We start from the raw sequence: 17,255 nt of genomic DNA on the forward strand, positions 1-17,255 counted from the left end.
GCTTTAAAGTTCTGATTACAGTAAAAGCAAAAAGAATTCACATGAAATCATGGCAATTTCAAAGGTTCTGAAACAATTTTTATTAATGACTATGATATTCATACTCATTTGTGTGTGCTATCGTGCTTATTCAGACTGATAGGTGTCCTGACAATTAATTGTTTATTATTGGTCATTAATTAATTGATTATTAGTGGTCATGACACCAAGTCTGACAGTTTAAGAAGCTTTTGGACAATGCTTTTGGCACATGATGTGATCCTTGAGGCTGTTCTGTGCAGAGCCAAGAGTTGGACTTGATTATGCTAATGAACCCCTTCCAACTCAGGATATTCTTATGACTGTAATTTCATTTGAGAGATGAAGCAGTGCTTTGGATGAAATGTCCTTTTTCTTGACAGCTCTGGCTAGGGATGCCAGCCTGGTATGTCGCTGCCTGCCGCGCCAATGTGAAGAGTGGAGCTATCATGTCTGCTTTGTCTGATACTGAGATTCAAAGAGAAATTGGAATCAGCAATCCTCTTCATCGCCTAAAACTCCGATTAGCAATCCAGGAGATGGTATCATTGACAAGTCCATCAGCACCTCCAACATCCAGAACAGTGAGTCCTGTTCAGCTAACTTTTTCTTCCCACTTCAACCTACAGGAGTCTGCAGAAAAACTTCTGTAGTACAAGAGTGGCTCTATGATAACACACACTTCACAATCAGTGAAAACCGTCTAATAAAGACTCAGAACTACCTGTTCATCACTTGCTTATTGATTGCTGATGTTTTTCTTTTATCAGATACTATTTTTTTAAGTCATTGTTTCGATTATCCTTGGTGTTATCCAAATCAGTATCAAGCATCTTATTTGTAATTTTGCCTTTATTTTTGCCTTTTGCCAAATCATCTGTACCAGCCTAATCAGATTGTGTTTCTCTTCTTTGTTTATTGTTCTCTATTTCTTTTTTTGGGGTGGAGGGCAGGCAGGTTTTGGGAGAGGTCATGTAGGAACACAGCCCTTTTGAGTCTTGTTTCCATTCCCCCTTTTTGACCCTTTCAAATGTTATCTAATACAAGTCAGCTGGCTTCAGGTTCTTCATGCTTTTAAGAGAAGCAGTGATTGGAAGTGTGAGGGGAGCATCTGGAAAGTGGAAGTGGAGCTTGTGCATTCAGTGAGGAAGGAAGAGAAAGTGGTGGCAGAAAGGACAGAAGCATGTAAAGATACACAGGATACAAGTCTGAAAAGAAGGGGGAATATATCAAAAAGAGCAAGGAAATAGATCAGGGCAGAGTAAGAATGAATATGCTGTATACAAAAAGCAGGGAAAATAGGCTAAACTGATGAGGACAAAAAGAAACAAGATAACAAAAGGGAAGTTTTAATACTGATGGTAATGGCAATGCAAGAAGCAACGGAGACTAACAAAAAAGAGGTTTGATCAGATGGCAAACATGGCATAGAAGTGAAGAACAAAGACTACTACTCAAGTAGTGTAGCTCAGATTTCTACTAGAAAGGCAGTAATAATGATTATGTTAATAATATTTATATTTTTTAATATTTTGTCTTCATTGAATTTATGGAGAATCTTTTTGTGGAATTTAGAATTCAGGTACCTTTGTGAGCTATATAAGTAACTGGGCAACAGCAATAATATTGCTATTGATTGTCCTTTTATATTCATGTTGCTCATGTTCATTGTAGTTCACTGTCTGATACTTTCTTCCCTGAAAGTGAGTCATTACCATGGTAATATTATGAATTGTAATGGATTTTAATAAAGTAAAGTAGTAATGACTCAATATGATGTTTGAATTACTACACAAAATTATTTTTATTTTAAAATCACAAGAGGATATTTCAAAGCATAAAAGCATTTACACTTATGAAGCATAAAGAGAGAATATTATGTTCAAGCTAAAAACATTGAGAATACTTTTGCCTTGTTTTTTTAATTCTGAGTAACTGTGTGCACACAAAGGTGCTCTGCCCTTGAATATAAATTTCTGAGTCTCCAGTCTTTCTGCTTCCCCTCTTTCTCAGGAAAGGAGTTAATTTATCTCAGGTCTCCGAAAAACATAGCACATGCTCCCTCCCTGACCCTCCTCATTGTCCTAGTAATCATTTGATGAAAAACAATAGGATGAGGAGGAATAGTTTTAGAAGTGAATTATCATGATATTTTGATTTACAGAAACATGGGAGAAGTATTAATTATTTAGATTACAATATGAGCATGTGACTTGTGCAGAATATTTAGGCAGGAAAATCTTTGGGAGCTGAAGCTTACCTGCGCAAAGAGCTGTGAGCTAAAGGTTGCATTTGCCAGTTGTTTATGAAATGCAGCTTTAATTATTATTCTTTCCTTTGTGGCAGTGCTCTGCCAGATTTCATCCATCAGTTCTAGTTGTAATACTCCATCACATCTGTTCAGAAGCTGCAAATGAAACATACAAACCAAGTTTGTCTAAAGCTGTCTCTAGTTGCAGCTCTGTAGAGGCAAGAACGTGGTTGTGCTGATGGTGATGCGCTGATAACTTAGAGTGCTGCTGCCTTTCTTCTTTACCTCTGCTTACCTAATGTGGATCCCACACCTGCCTTCCTTCGGGCCTTGTCTGTAGCCCTCAGGCAATGTTTGGGTGACCCATGAAGAAATGGAAAATCTTGCTGCTCCAGCTAAAACGGTTAGTCATTCCACTTCAACTTAAAATTATTTTAGTGCTCAAAAGAGGATAGGCCTGATCCTGCTTTAATACAGGTGTCATATCTTCTGTAGGATGTGTCCCAAAGCATGCCATTAAAAAGCTGCAGGGAGTAAGGAAATTGAATTTAAAGAACAGTTATGTAATCTTTCAGCAAAAGAATTTACAAATGGTATTGCCATCACAAAAATTGTGTGACCCTAATACCAGTATTGGACTTTTAGAATATATAATAGTTTCAGTGCCACTGTGAAAGCTCATTTAATGAAATGAAATTGTCATGGTTACAGGTGCAACATTTCCCCTGTAATTTACTCCTGCTTCTTGTAAATCATGTTTTGTATTTGCTGACATATAAAGAAATAAGAAAAGGCTTGAAAATGGTCCATTAAACAACTTCATGTTTTCATTAATGCTGAGTCTTTCTTCTCCATACTTGGGTATTAAATAATCTTTGATTTCAGGTGCATGGAGAGTGTCATTTATTTATTGATTTTTGTCAAACCTCTCCCTTAACATTAAAGTAAGACCTTTTTTTTTTTTTTTTTTCCAATTTGGAATATATGTTATTTTAGGTTTTGGTTGTTAATATTATATCTTAACTCCATAAATGTACTTATGAAACATGTTACAATGTTCCAGTGAGATCTCTGAAAAAAATGATCTGCAGTTTGGCAAACTTTATAGTCAGCCCAATCCATAAATGGTGGGAGAGGTTCTGGAGCTAAATTTTGATGCAATAAGGAAATTATTTCTTTAAAGTTTATGCTTGTTATAGTATTTAAAGTTTTCTCATTAGTAGTAAGGAAGCCAATTCTCATAATTTTTTTTTTCAAACTGAACTAATTTCCAGTTTTTTTATTGTTGATAAAGATAAATGCAAATATAACAGCACCAAACCAACAAGATGTAGAGTCGATTCTGTTTAACTGGCCAGCCAGAAAAAATATATTTTTTCCATAAAAAAATGTTACGTAAAAAGCTCCTTTACAATAAATTCTCAAGAAGACATTTTTTATTGTTAATGTTTCAAAATCAAACTAGAAACAAAAAACTACATCCCTAATGCCCAAATTTTTTAGTAAATAATTGTGTTTTAATTGTGAAACTGTGAAGAGTGTTTAAATAATGTTGTAAAATTTCACCAAGATATAATGATTCTCTATCTTGAAAACTCAGCTACATTTTATGGTTTTGGTCTTATAATTTTTTAGGTAGTTTAGCCCAGGACATTGCCACTGGCCAGAGTTATTTTATTCGTGCACTTAATGTGTATATTTTCATTTTCATTAACATGCATATGAAAATCACAACTTTTTATAACTAATTTTTGTTCTCCTTTTACCTGCTTTACTAATTGCTTCCTGCTGATAATACAGAAAGAGTCTGAAGAAGGCAGTTGGGCTCAGGTATGATCATTCAAGTGACTTTTTTAAACTGGAATTGATAATGATGTAATTGGGTGCATCAATATGCATAGTGGAATATAATATTGTGACAGTATCTCAATTATTGAACTATGATTTACATATTTTATAGTTCTTCTCAAAGAGTATATTCTCTGGACAGTTTTTTAGGTAAAGCTGAAATAGGTACCTATGTTGTGAATATTTTTCACAAAAGAAATTATTACATTCCAGAGACATATCCTATTTCCCATCTAAAACTGTGTTAAGAGTTTTAGAGAGTAAGCATTTTCCTCGTTTTTCAAAATAGGACAGTTAAATGTGCCATGAATTTGAGAGCTAACTTTTCTAAAACTACACTGATTTTTTTTTAGAACAATTGTATAAGTCACACGCAAGTTATCAGTCTACAAATACTATTGTACTATTTATTTAGAACTGCCGGTTTTAAATTTTTTTTCTCTAATTTATGCACACTTACACAATCTTGCTATTTTTACTGATAAAATTCCTTTTCTCTTCAGAATCTCACAAGAATTAGATATAAGGGGAGTATATTTTCCCTCACAGATAATATATCCATCCAGCTTTAATTGTGTTACTCATTTGTTTAGGACATTAAAACAAAACCAGACAGTTGGGCTTGACAATGATCCTGAGCATGATCCTGTTGTGGAAGTTTAAATCTTGCAATTTATTAGTTCTCCATTCTTGTCCTCTGTTTTGTAATACAAAATAATTAACAACAGTGAGATGTAAAAATCTATTTTGCATCTTAATAAGGCAACTCATATAAAAGTAGCTTCATATGCATGGCTTTTTCATATAGTCCCTTCCTCACCCTAGTGAAATATTAGCTGAACAATGAAGCCTGAGTATTAGTTTCTAGGAGGAACCTGGTTTGCTCCTATCTTGATTAATTTCTTGAGCTCCGCATATGATGGATTTGGGTTTAAACTGTTCACAGCTGAAAATATCTAATTTAAATGTAAGCCTGAGTGCCAAACCATTGAAATTAACTTTTAGTCTCTAAAGGACTTCAGGTGTGTAGCCATGAAGTATCATTAGACTTTATTTATGAAATTCTTCTCGCCACAAACAGAAACAAGCCTCAGTGGATTATCTGGAGCCATGTTTGTATTACCAGTTTACAGTTCAGGGTTTGCCTGGCATAAATATTCTAGAAGGTCAATTGAAAGCAAGTATGATTATTAAACACACGTATTTTGATTGTTTAACAAGTCTGCTTGCATTTAAAACTCAAAATTGAAAAAAAAATTACATAAGAAAACAAGACACAACAGGCAAAACTGCTATCTGTAACAAATATCTCACAGTGGCTCCCTCTTCCAGTGTTAAAACAAAGCCAAACCAGAATTACAAATTTTTTTTAGACATAATTTTTTTTAACATAATTTTTTTTCTTTTAGACACATTTTGTTTTCAATTTGTGGTGCAGTCTTGAAAACACTCAAGAATTTTTCCCCCTTTCCATTTTTTTCTCTCTGTAGACCCTGGCTTATGGTGATATGAACCATGAATGGATAGGTAACGAATGGCTCCCCAGCCTGGGTTTACCTCAATACCGAAGTTATTTTATGGAATGCCTGGTAGATGCAAGGATGTTAGACCACCTGACAAAGAAAGATCTGCGTGTGCACCTAAAAATGGTGGATAGTTTTCATCGGTATGTTGGCATAAAGACTACACCCATCAAAATGCTTATGTGTCTGCTCTAGTGCTCAGTTCTGAACAGAATAAAAACACTTTCTGTTGTTTTGGTGTGGAAACACATACAGAAAAGAGAGGGCTGACTATTAGAAATCTGAATTGAGAGAGATTTCTTTAGTAATAGCAACCACATTGCAATTATGTCTCTAAAAACCAAGATACTGGTACAGATAAATTTCGTAATGAGCAGGGAACCATTACTATATCAATAGACTCTTGACAATACAGAAACAGTAATAATTTAAGTGGTGTGAAGTATCAGAAAGTGTTAGACTAGGCTTCAAAGCCCTGAGATCTCATAATAATGAAAAGCTATTGTGTGTAGCACATAAAAGCTGTTAACAATACAAGCAATTTGACAGTTGTTGGGTTACTGAGAGATATAGCTAGGAACCTAATTGGAAATATGGAAATAAAGGCATTTAAACTTAAGGGAGAACAAGATTTATGTGACAAGAAGTGGATTTCTTTTTAATATACTGTCTGATTTGTCACTTTTTAAAAGCCTGATTTGACAAAACATTTCACGGCTCGCAAGGGCTGACCTTTTCAGGTCTTTTACTTTTAATGTTTTGGGTTTCTTATGCTAAAACATGCTAAGACATACTCATTTTGTTTTTTTCCATTTCATTCCTGAAGTCTATGGAGTTTTTTTACTGGTTTTGCTCTCCCCTCTGTTCTCAAGACTTCATACATGGGTACTATGAAACACCTCATGTGAAGTGCAGGAAATACATCCTACATATGTTCCCATCTTCAAAATTATCTTTATTAACTCTGTAAATGTTTCTCTTTAAATAACAGAACAAGCTTGCAATATGGAATCATGTGTTTAAAGAGGTTGAATTATGATAGAAAAGAACTGGAAAAGCGAAGAGAAATGAGTCAGCATGAAATAAAAGGTGATAGTTCCTGGGAATGAATACTGGGAATGTTTCTTCTTTTGAAGCTTGACACGGTTAACCCATTGTCATGCCATTATGCAAAGCATTTAAGCATGTGCTTTAAGCAAAACTAACTGAAGTCTATCTTTCTTCAGAACAAATCCTATCTCCTTAAAATAGGCACAGTTAAGTACTTTGCTAAATTGGGGCTGCAATTCTGAATGGTGGTTTCACACATACATTTTGCTAAATTGAATTTTGGATATGGATCTTACCTGAACCTCTTTCAGGCTCGGAAGCAGAAGGCCAAACAGTGTGCAGCTCAGGGGGATGTGCTGGGAGCAACACTAAAAAATGGGAGCACTCTGGACCCTAATACTATGCCCCAGCTTTTGAAAACCTTTGCCTTTGATTTTTTATGTCAGAATGTATCAGAAAATGCTGCTTGGAGGGTTGACCACTGAGGCAGTTGATTGGTACATAAGAATAGTTCCTAACAAAACTGGTCTTATTTCACTGCTGATTCTGAAGATTTTTTTTCTGTGTAAAGCTCTCTAGAACAGTTGCAGGCTCACCGCATGGTTCTTTTTATATATAACAATTAGGGTGGCTGGGGTTTTTTCCACTATCAGAAATTAATCCTTTGATTCCTTTGAGCTTTTCCAGCTGTAGTGACTACAGCAGTTAGCACTTCTTAAGGACAATGCTATTAGAAGGGCCAAAAAAAAAAAGTTGAAGGGCTACAGTGACAGTGTGCATTTGCTCAAGGCATGCACTAATGCCAAGACTTTGCCTTGGACATGCAGGCATCAGTGCCAGTCAGCCCAAGTGGGTCTAGCTGGAGACTGACATAGGAGAATTGAATATTGGTCTCAAATTCTGCTGTGGCTTCAGTGCTACTTCCTGCTAGGACAAGAGTAATAATTCATAGCCTCCTTCACCTTGTTGTGCATGTGTCAGTTATTCATGGTCCCAGGTGGGATTTGGTCTCTGCCTCCCACTGTGTTTCAGCTGATCCTGTTCCCAAAAAGCAAGATGCTCTCAGCCAGGCAATGGAGAAATCCTGCTCCCAGAACAGCCACAGCAGCTGGACTTGTAAAGGTTCAGGAATAAGCCTCATCACTTAGTAAAGAAAACTCAGTACTTTGTCTCCCACTCTAAAGATCAGTATAAGTAACTTTTTTTTTATCTTACAGGAAGGGCAGGATACTTTTTCAGAGTAGCCAAATCCTCAGAAATGAGGATTGTAGCTCATTTTGTTGCCTTAACTTTATAGTCGGTATGGACTTCAGGAACTGCCAGCTTCCTGTACTAAAAATAGTTTGTCTCTACAATTGTGAACTAATAGTTTACTTTATGGCATGTTAGTATGTGATAGGTGCTGACACAACTCTCAAAACGTTTCATACAAAACTGACAAGTGAAGCCTTGAGGAATGGATACTTCTCCAGTGCCTTTGCACTGTAAAATCTTGCCTACAAATTGAAAAGGTATATATAGGAAGTGGGAGGAATTGCATTATGGAGATCCCCTCTGGAAGCAGGGACTTCTCCTTTGGAAACATTATTACTTGAAGATAATTCATCACATAGAGTTTTTGAATAGGACGTACTAAAGCTATATGAATAGCACTGGCATTCCTTATGTGTGAAATAAAGCAGTAAGGCATCCACAGTGCATGCACAGCTACACACATGCACCTGTACAATTTGGAAGTTCTCAAGGTATCAGGAGACTGATCTGGTGTTATGTCCTTACAGATGTGCTGGTATGGAGCAATGATCGAGTCATACGCTGGATACAAGCCATTGGCCTCCGAGAATATGCAAACAATATTCTAGAAAGTGGTGTACATGGTTCACTTATAGCACTGGATGAAAATTTTGACTACAGCAGTTTAGCTTTATTATTACAGATTCCAACACAAAACACACAGGTAAACTTGCTTATGCTACTTCTGGTTAATTAATCTGTACCCATTATTACCTTTTATTCATCTTCAACCATTTTAATTTTTTTACTTTGGTATCTCTAGGCACGGCAGATCCTTGAGAGAGAATACAACAACCTTTTAGCACTAGGAACTGAAAGACGACTTGAGGAAGTAATTAATTTTATTTTCAGTATTTATAAAATATCATAGTAAAACATTAAAATTCAGTTCAATGCATGAAGACATGTTAATTTTCACATTGTTAAAGAGTCAGTTACAGCTTAAAAAAAAATTAGGAATACCCATCAAGGTTTTTCAAGTAACCTCAGCTTGGCTACGTATTTGTGTCATCTCAGATGCTAAATTTGACACTGCACTCTTACTTTAAGATGAACATCTTCCAGAGAGGAGACATGCAGAATGGAGTGGAAGTTTTGCTGGACAGAGCAGGTGGTGGGGGATGTGTGTGGCTGGGATGCCTGTGCAATTTATTCTTTAGGACACTTACAACTTTTTTAAAAATAAAGAAAAAAAGTAGATTTTTCAGTTTGTTCTTTATTGTTTTTTTTTCTTCTAAGTTCTTCAAAGTTAATCAATATTAATAGAGTGTGATTTGGGGCACTTATCTGGGAAGAGGAATCTTAAATCCACCTATGGAAATTATTTATCTTAACATAAGAGTCCAGTGCAAAAATGTTTAAGTCTTGGACTTCTGCACATAAGGAGAAATAAAACTTTTAAGGATTTGCTGAAAATGTCAGATGCCTATGACTTCTGTGCATGCATATGGGTGTTTAATCCTTTCTTAGTACTTTGTAAGCCTCCTAATGCAGTAACAAATCACTTTCTGTCACTGTGTAAGAAAGTTCTACTTTAGCTGATACTTAATCCTTGACTATATCGAGCCAAAGATTTAAGAAGAGTTTTCCACCCCAGCATTTAATATTTCTCAAGCTTTTACTTCTACAAGCATGTCTCAAACACATTACAGTGACTGGATGCAGTGCAACAGAGCAGGGCAGTTGTTATGGAATACATTTGGCAGTGGTAGAGATAGCACACAGCAGGATAGTTAATCAAAAAGCTTCATTTTGCCTTATCAAATACAACTCTGTGTTGACAGAGCGATGACAAGAACTTCAGGCGCGGCCCCTCGTGGCGTCGGCAGTTCCCCCCACGTGAGGTTCACGGGATCAGCATGATGCCGGGTGCGTCGGAAACGCTGCCGGCCGGCTTCCGGCTCACCACCACATCTGGGCAGTCGCGGAAGATGGCAAGTGATGGTACGAGCTCGTTTCTGTACTTCCTCTTGGAAAGCACAAGGCTCGTCCTAGCATGCCAAGTTGATTTTTAACGCATGTCTGTCTTGCACCACAGCGATTGTGTTCATTTAATTAGGATGAACCGAGTCTGGGAGAGTTGAATTAGGGAATGGAAAAGCACTGACTTGGCATATTATTGATTTTTTTCAGGTTTGCTTCAGACTGACAGTGTTTATTTAAAATAAAAAAAAAAAAAATGGCCATCTCACTATCCTGTAGCTGTAAAGGAAACAATCAGAAAGACTGGAATTAATTTACTACCTTTCAACTGAGACTGAATATAATATCTAAGCAAATTTGCATCCTATCAGCCTCTTTAGCAGGTGGAATGTTTTAGAGAATGCAATTAGAAAGGGCTTTATTTTCCTATCTTACTTTCAAATTAAATAGCTTAGCCTTGACCACCAAATAACTGAAGTTTCTAACAGTCGCCAGTAGATGAGTAGTTAGCAAATGCTGAAATTCAGGCACTAATTGAGTTACTATATACCACTCTTCATTTTCTCTGGAAATCTTTTGATTTCCAAAAGATGCACTAGCTCAGAAATGAGTGGAAAATTAACAAGCAGATCATAATTAAAAAGTAAGTAAAACTTTAAAATCATTGTAAGAGAGCAGGCAGAGGAAAGAAATCCCATCACAGTATTTCTTCAGGTATATGGAAGATAAAGCCAAGTATACCTGCCTGACGTTCTGACAAATATTAGTACACAGACTATCCCATTTAAAATGCTGCCATTTATTTCATCATGACAGGATTAAGTCTACAAATAGACTTATCTCAAACTTGTAGAGACTAGTAGAGATCACATCCTGTAACTTGATAATGAACTTGGTATGATAGTATTGCCACCTAAATTCCATTAAAGCCATCTAAATTCCATTAAAGTTTCTCACCTTATAAACAGTACTTTATAGTTATAGATGGAATAATTTACTGATTGCATCACTGAATGCCATCAACTCCTAGCTTCCATGGCATTTCCATAGCCCACATTACTGTAGTATATAAGAACCTTATAAACATTAATGGATTTCATCTTCTAGTCATGGTATGATGTAGAAGATGATATTCCCATTTTACAGATGTGGAACTAAGGCAAAAGGCAGATTTAGTGATTTACTTGAGGTCTTCCAGACAGTTAATTCTTGAGTGGGTATACTGAACTGTGTCGACTTAAAGTAATTTTGAAGACCTATATCTTCATCCAGGATTTTGCTTCCTATCTCCCAGCAGTAAGAATGCAATAGTATTTAAACAGCACGATAGGTAAGAGCATTAGGACTTAACAACAAAATAAAGACAAAAATGAGTTTTAAACTGTACCACCTTTCCAGTGGTAAACAGACTGATATATTTTACTGGTGATTTTAAAGAGGCTCTGGTTTGTTTCCTTTTTTTTTTCCCCTTCCCAATTTGCAGTTGCTTCATCACGACTGCAGAGGTTAGACAGCTCAACAGTTCGTACATACTCATGCTGACAAGGCCTAGCAAAGAAGCCAGCACTGAATTGTTGTGAGTATTCTGTAGAGGCCATCATGAATGCTCTTTATAACTGTGCACTACACCCCACATTATCCAAGCATGAACCAGCATGGAGCAGAGGACATAACTAAGGACTCGCTAGGATGGTCATTTGGTCATGACAACAGTCTTAAGCTCAGTCCAGAAGATGCTACCAACCATATTTTGGGGAGAAGGCACAGGGAATGAACTTATTTTATGAAAACTTGGAAGAGTTCTACTAGGAGCTGGAATGGGGACAACACAAGTAAAGCAGAAGAGATTTACTTTTTTTTTTTTTAATTAAAGATATGGCTCAATTTAGAATATCAGGTAGCTGTACAGACTAACCCATACAGAAAATCTTGAAAAATTATCTATTACAGAGATTCCTGAACTTCTCAAATAATTCAGAATTGACAAAGAAAAGATGCAACTTTGGATCAAATTTAGTAGTGGAATTCATGTTGCATTTTTCACCATATATCTTTTGAGTATGGTTATGCATATCAGAGTCACTTTTCCTGAGTTCTGTGGAAATACAGTTTGCTATTTTATCCCAGCTTTTGGAAAAAATACACACATGATGAGTAGTTACATCAATATGGCACCATTTTATGATAGTATTTGCTCAGTAAATCAGTTTCCATTTACTTACTTGGGGAATTGCAAGGCAGCTGGAAAAATTATTTGAATATCACCAAAACCTCATCAGGCATCAAACATGCTTCAATAGCTGTTGGATATTGTAGGCAGGACATGCAAGGATCTGCAAGCAAGTTGCTGGTTTTTTATTTGATTCCAAAAACTGGGACAGACTTGCAACCATCGAGATTTTACTAACTCTGTGTAGGTTCAAAAATTACTTAGGAATAGCAAACGTTAACAGTGGGAAAAGTAGATTGCTCAGGATCCTCCTGATGACATGAGCCTTACTTCATAGATCTTTGAAAGACTGCAAGAGTAGAAAATCTTCCTCTTAGTAAAAATGGGAACTTTTTGAGCCACCCCTGAAAAAATAAGCTTGGGGGGGTTGGGTTATTTGTTGGTTTTGTTTGGTTTTTCTGAAAAAGCAAAGTTTAGCAGCTGATTCTACAAACACAATGATGAAGCACATAAACTATAGAAATCTTTTTATGTGTATGCATGTATAGATTTGAGCATGGTATTGTATCAGTAAGTCAGTGACAGGACTCTCACAGGTTCAGTGGTGACAGAACTGGTAGGCAGAGATATGAACCTTTTCTCCTCTGTGCTTCAGAATCGCAATTTTGGAAGCAATAAAGCATGACCAAGAAGTTCAAACACCAAACTATCTCTTAGGCCGACAGTAATGGGTCAGGCACTTGAGGTGAGGCTTGAAGTGTGCAACGAAGGCAGAAATGGAAAACTGATATGCTAACAAAAATTACTTTAAGATTATCCAAACCATTTATTCCCACTATATTAAAAATTATCTAAAAAATAGCAAAGCACAAACAAAAGTAAAGTATCAGACTTTCCTAGCACTATATATGTATGGAAGGTACGTATTTTGAGCAAAAACGTGTATATTTAAAGTTATACAAGCTATACAAATTAACTCCAATTTCTATTGGAGTATAGTAGTGTTTCAAGTATCAGTGGTATGTATCACATCAGTACTTGCTGCTTGTCCACTATTCTACCAATTACATCCTAATCTTAAATGCTTGAGTGGTCTATAAGGATATCAAATTTGCATCTACATTGTAAAGGCCAATATATGAGGTTAACTGACAATAATATGCTACTATTTCTCTTCTCACTTACCATATACTCGTTTTACAGAAGGAACAAGATTATGTGAACTAGAACTTTAGTATATGCACTTACTGTAAGGGCAACTTCAAAAAGCTATGCAGGTAATAAACCAAACAGCAAGTTAAAGTAATTTTGGATTCCAGTACATTATATTGAAAATCAAAACAACATCCCACCCCTCCCCCACAAAAAAAAAAAAACAACCTAACCATACAGGGAAAACATTTCCTTCACTATTATAGCAAACTTGAAAATTTAAACAAATTGCCTGCAACTCAAGAATGAAAGCATAAACAGAAACTGCCCATAGAGGGGGACATCAGATTGAAGGGCAACAGAGGAGTTTTCAGAATTTTGTCAGCACAGTTCCTGACTAACAGTTTTTTCATGGAAGAAGCTGATTGATACCTGGGCAAAAGAGAAGATTATTCATTACAACATGCCTCCTGAAATTTTCCAGACTTAGACTAAGACCTTCCTCTTAGACTAAGACCCAGGCTCTTGTAACACCTTGCCTAGACTACATCAGCAGCTGTGATACTCTGGTGAAGTATCTGCATGCACAGAAGCAGGAACCAAGCAGCAGAGGAGAGGGATAGCTGGACGAGCTACCACACAATAGCGAGATAAGGGAGTTTTTCATATAGTAAAGGAGAACATGCCTAGAAAGAGCAGGCCTAAAAGAAAGCAGCAAACAGATTGCACATGGAACAAACGCAGATGGCATGTGATTACAGCAGGATGCAGATTCTTGCATTCTGCTACTCTTATGAGAGTAAGAGACATTCTCTTACAGAGACTGTCAAAGGCTTGTCAAAATAGTTTATGTCAACATCAGTTTGGTACAACTTTCCAGTGTCTTTATAGTGTGTCTTCACAGCAGCTGTGTCCTGTTCATAAGCTTTCAAACTGCATTTCAGGTGTTTTTTTCCGAGTATTTGTTGAAACCACAGTGAGGTGCCAGAAACCATGTGCAGACATTCTCAGAACAGTTATATGAGCATTTACCTTTTTCACCCTGATGGTTTCTTTGCTACGGACTAGTTGCTTCCAGCTATCATTCACATCTTTTTGGAATGCTGCTTCTCCATTACAAATCCTCTTTCAAACCCTTTATTGGTAAAGTACATAATTGATTTTTCCAAATCTCCTTTAGTATTTCATTAGAATAAAAGTTAAAGTAATATGTTCTATTGCTCCAGCCTGTGGCAAGAAATCTGTCCTGAATGACCCTTCTGACTTGGTAATGACAAGTGTTTTAGAAGTTAAAAGTGTTGGGAAAGCTTGGATAATGTGAGTGCCAAATCCACTGCCTGCTCAGCTGGGCCACCACATCTAGCAACCACAGCAGAAAGCTTGATGGGTCCCATGTGCTCTGTAATACGTTTCTTTGCAACATTAAATGGCCAGCATCTGCAGCCTTAATTGTTCTTAAATTTCTGATACCAAGTGCACTAAAACAGGCCTGTGTAGAGTAGTCAAGCTGCAGTGAACTAGGAAGAAGAACCACAAAGTACATCAGCAATGTCTGTACACTGAAAATGTGTTTCACCTTGTGCCAAATAGGCAAAGGTCTCCAGATGCAGGAAACTAAACCCAGTTCTGCACCAAAACAGCAGGGAAACAGCTGTAAAATGAACATAAGCAGTAGTCTGTGTTGACTGAGGAAAATTAGGAAAATATTAAAATTAATTATTAATAATTTTATGTTGCAGATCTAAAATTAAACAATGCATGCCTCCCACAAATACTAAAAATCCATGTTTTAGTAACTTAGTTACTAAACTACTTACTTAGTGCTACATTTTCTGTTGTCATTGCACTTTAGACTGAATTAGAATCTTGCTAATTAATTTTTTTTTTTCTTAGATGTCATCTCTTTCTTCTACTTTACCTGAAGTGCATTCCCACTACTTAGGAAAAGAGCATTAAAACTCTCTGCAAGAACAGGTTAATAGGGAAGAGAACACATAATGTTTATCATACAAACAGATATGATGTTCCTTTCATGTATTGTTTAGTTTAAAACATGAATAAAAAATACCTAAATTACTAAAAAAAACCAAAACAATCTCCCCCTTTTCTCTCAGCATCTCTGTCATCAAAAATTTGACAGTAGTGCACATCCAAAGCTTTTATCAAATGAAGCCACTCATCTTTACATTGTTACATCTGTTTTATTGTAAAATACTATACATTTACGTATTTACTGTGTATGTATTTCTTTTAAAATGTGTACGTCTTATGTAAATGGATATAAATATGATTTTTTAAAAATTAAATCTATGGTACATGGGGTCTCAGTGCAAACATTTGACAATACAGTGTCAATAATACTGTTTGTATCTTTCCATTCCACCATTTTTACAGTTTTTGGATTGTAACAGTCAAATTAATATGTTTAGCAGAGTTAGAAGCTTCAACATGTTCCTACTGAGAAAAACCTGTCAATATTAAAAGCTGAACACCTGCCTCTGATGATGTATAATAGAACAATATAACCTGGAACTGAAGCCAAAATGGAAATGTTGGATACCTACAGAGAAGCACCATGATGACTCATCTCTAAAAAACAAACAAATAAACCCAGAAGGACTGTTTATAAAAAACTAAAAAGCAATTTAATAAAACATGATTTGTACAAAAAACCCAAAAACTTTCTTCTATCTTACCTGTCGACCAAGAAGAATCTTGCTTTACCAAGAGTCACCTTTTCGTTCCAGGATCTTCAAACACCAACCAGCATTGGAAAAGTAAATCTAATATTTGCATAGAATCAGATTCTTGTTTCCAGATATATTCAGCAAAGAAAAAGAAAGGAGAAGCCAACCCCCATCATTTCTTCATTCTAACATGGCATTAGACAGGCTCCTGTCTAATGTTATGCTTTTAGCCAAGATGGCCTTGCTGAGACTTCACAAAAGTCAGTTTTATCAGAGGAAATAACTGAAAGACAGAGTGATTAATATATAGTGTATAAAAGTTTAGAAGAGCAAATATTACCTGCTGTGGCTTTATTTGGTGGTGTTATTGTTGTTTATTCTTTGTTTAAATGGGAAGTTTCAAAGTAAGACCTACTTAATAGTCATTTACCTATTTGCTATTTTTCTGCTGCTTGATCTTAGCTCAAGACCTGTCTTTTAGTTATTTCTTTTAGCAGTTTGATCTGCAATGTTTGCACGTAGATAAACATTTGTTTTGTCTATTTTTATTTGACAAACTTTGGTCAATCAGATGGTGAAAGATTTTTCTCCCCCAATGTCAATAAAAAAGAGAATTCAGTGCTATTTGTGTTCATTAGTCTATTAAATTTGGTACACAGCAGAAATAAGTTTGGAAACCAGATGCTTCTCACAGCGAAGCATAAGAACATTTTGGCACTAACAGGGATGAGTTACAATGGAGTTACTGGTGAGAATCTGCCACGAGAGGGAGCACAGATCTTGCTGATGGGTGCAAAGTGCTGGCAGGGGTATAGCACACAACTGTAGAAAGTCAGGGCTCTTGTACACACAGTTCCTTGGACTTGACCAACATTCTTCTCCTCCCTCAGCCTCCTTTTGGATTATTTTAGGGCAGAATATCACAATGTAAAGTAGTGCAAACACTGTCACTGCCACTGTCAGTGGCAGCTATATCATGTGAATACACATTCCCTCATAAACACCAGCTCGTTTTATGGAATTCCTTTTGCAACCGACACTAAAACTTAGAGGGCAAAGGGGAATTAAGTGTGTTGGGGAAAAGAATGAGCCAGATTTTATGACCAGTGCGGAAGTTGTCCTGCCCCAGGAGTACAGCACACACAAATTATATATTTCACAGTGGAAGTAAACAGACTAGAAGAATTTAAAGTAGTATTATTGTGACTTCAGTTTTGATTTAAGGATAACATATCAAGCCTCCTAATTCATCCCTGTCTCCCTCACACAAGCTGAAGCTTTACCCTCTACAGCTAGAAACAGCAGTTAATGCTAAACGTAGCCTACTTGGCTCCAACCCT

General features: G+C 36.3%; 2 protein-coding genes across 5 annotated transcripts in view; one reads left to right on the top strand and one right to left on the bottom strand.

The window, feature by feature from the left end:
• The window catches only part of PPFIA2 (PTPRF interacting protein alpha 2), a 309,903-nt gene extending 293,364 nt beyond the window's left edge, over positions 1-16,539 (top strand). Inside the window, exons 24-33 of the mRNA XM_053977182.1 lie at positions 402-602; positions 2,610-2,672; positions 4,070-4,099; positions 5,608-5,783; positions 6,632-6,729; positions 8,472-8,647; positions 8,747-8,815; positions 9,768-9,927; positions 11,390-11,482; positions 15,122-16,539. Of these exons, the coding sequence (XP_053833157.1) occupies positions 402-602; positions 2,610-2,672; positions 4,070-4,099; positions 5,608-5,783; positions 6,632-6,729; positions 8,472-8,647; positions 8,747-8,815; positions 9,768-9,927; positions 11,390-11,448 (1,032 nt within the window). The 3' untranslated portion in view covers positions 11,449-11,482; positions 15,122-16,539. The remainder of the gene's footprint in view (positions 1-401; positions 603-2,609; positions 2,673-4,069; positions 4,100-5,607; positions 5,784-6,631; positions 6,730-8,471; positions 8,648-8,746; positions 8,816-9,767; positions 9,928-11,389; positions 11,483-15,121) is intronic.
• The window catches only part of ACSS3 (acyl-CoA synthetase short chain family member 3), a 98,516-nt gene that overhangs the window by 3,894 nt on the left and 77,367 nt on the right, over positions 1-17,255 (bottom strand). The window contains exons 16-17 of one of the 4 annotated variants that reach the window (XM_053977179.1): positions 2,279-2,425; positions 560-651 (exon numbers count right to left, since the gene is read on the bottom strand). In XM_053977179.1, coding sequence (XP_053833154.1) covers positions 637-651; positions 2,279-2,425 — 162 coding nt within the window. In that variant the 3' untranslated portion in view covers positions 560-636. Of the gene's footprint in view, positions 1-559; positions 652-2,129; positions 2,426-17,255 lie in introns of those variants that run through there. The other 3 variants (XM_053977178.1, XM_053977177.1, XM_053977176.1) reach the window with 3 other exon arrangements.

The sequence above is a fragment of the Vidua macroura genome, chromosome 5 (assembly GCF_024509145.1).
Source record: "Vidua macroura isolate BioBank_ID:100142 chromosome 5, ASM2450914v1, whole genome shotgun sequence".
In the NCBI taxonomy this organism is placed as follows: domain Eukaryota; kingdom Metazoa; phylum Chordata; class Aves; order Passeriformes; family Viduidae; genus Vidua; species Vidua macroura.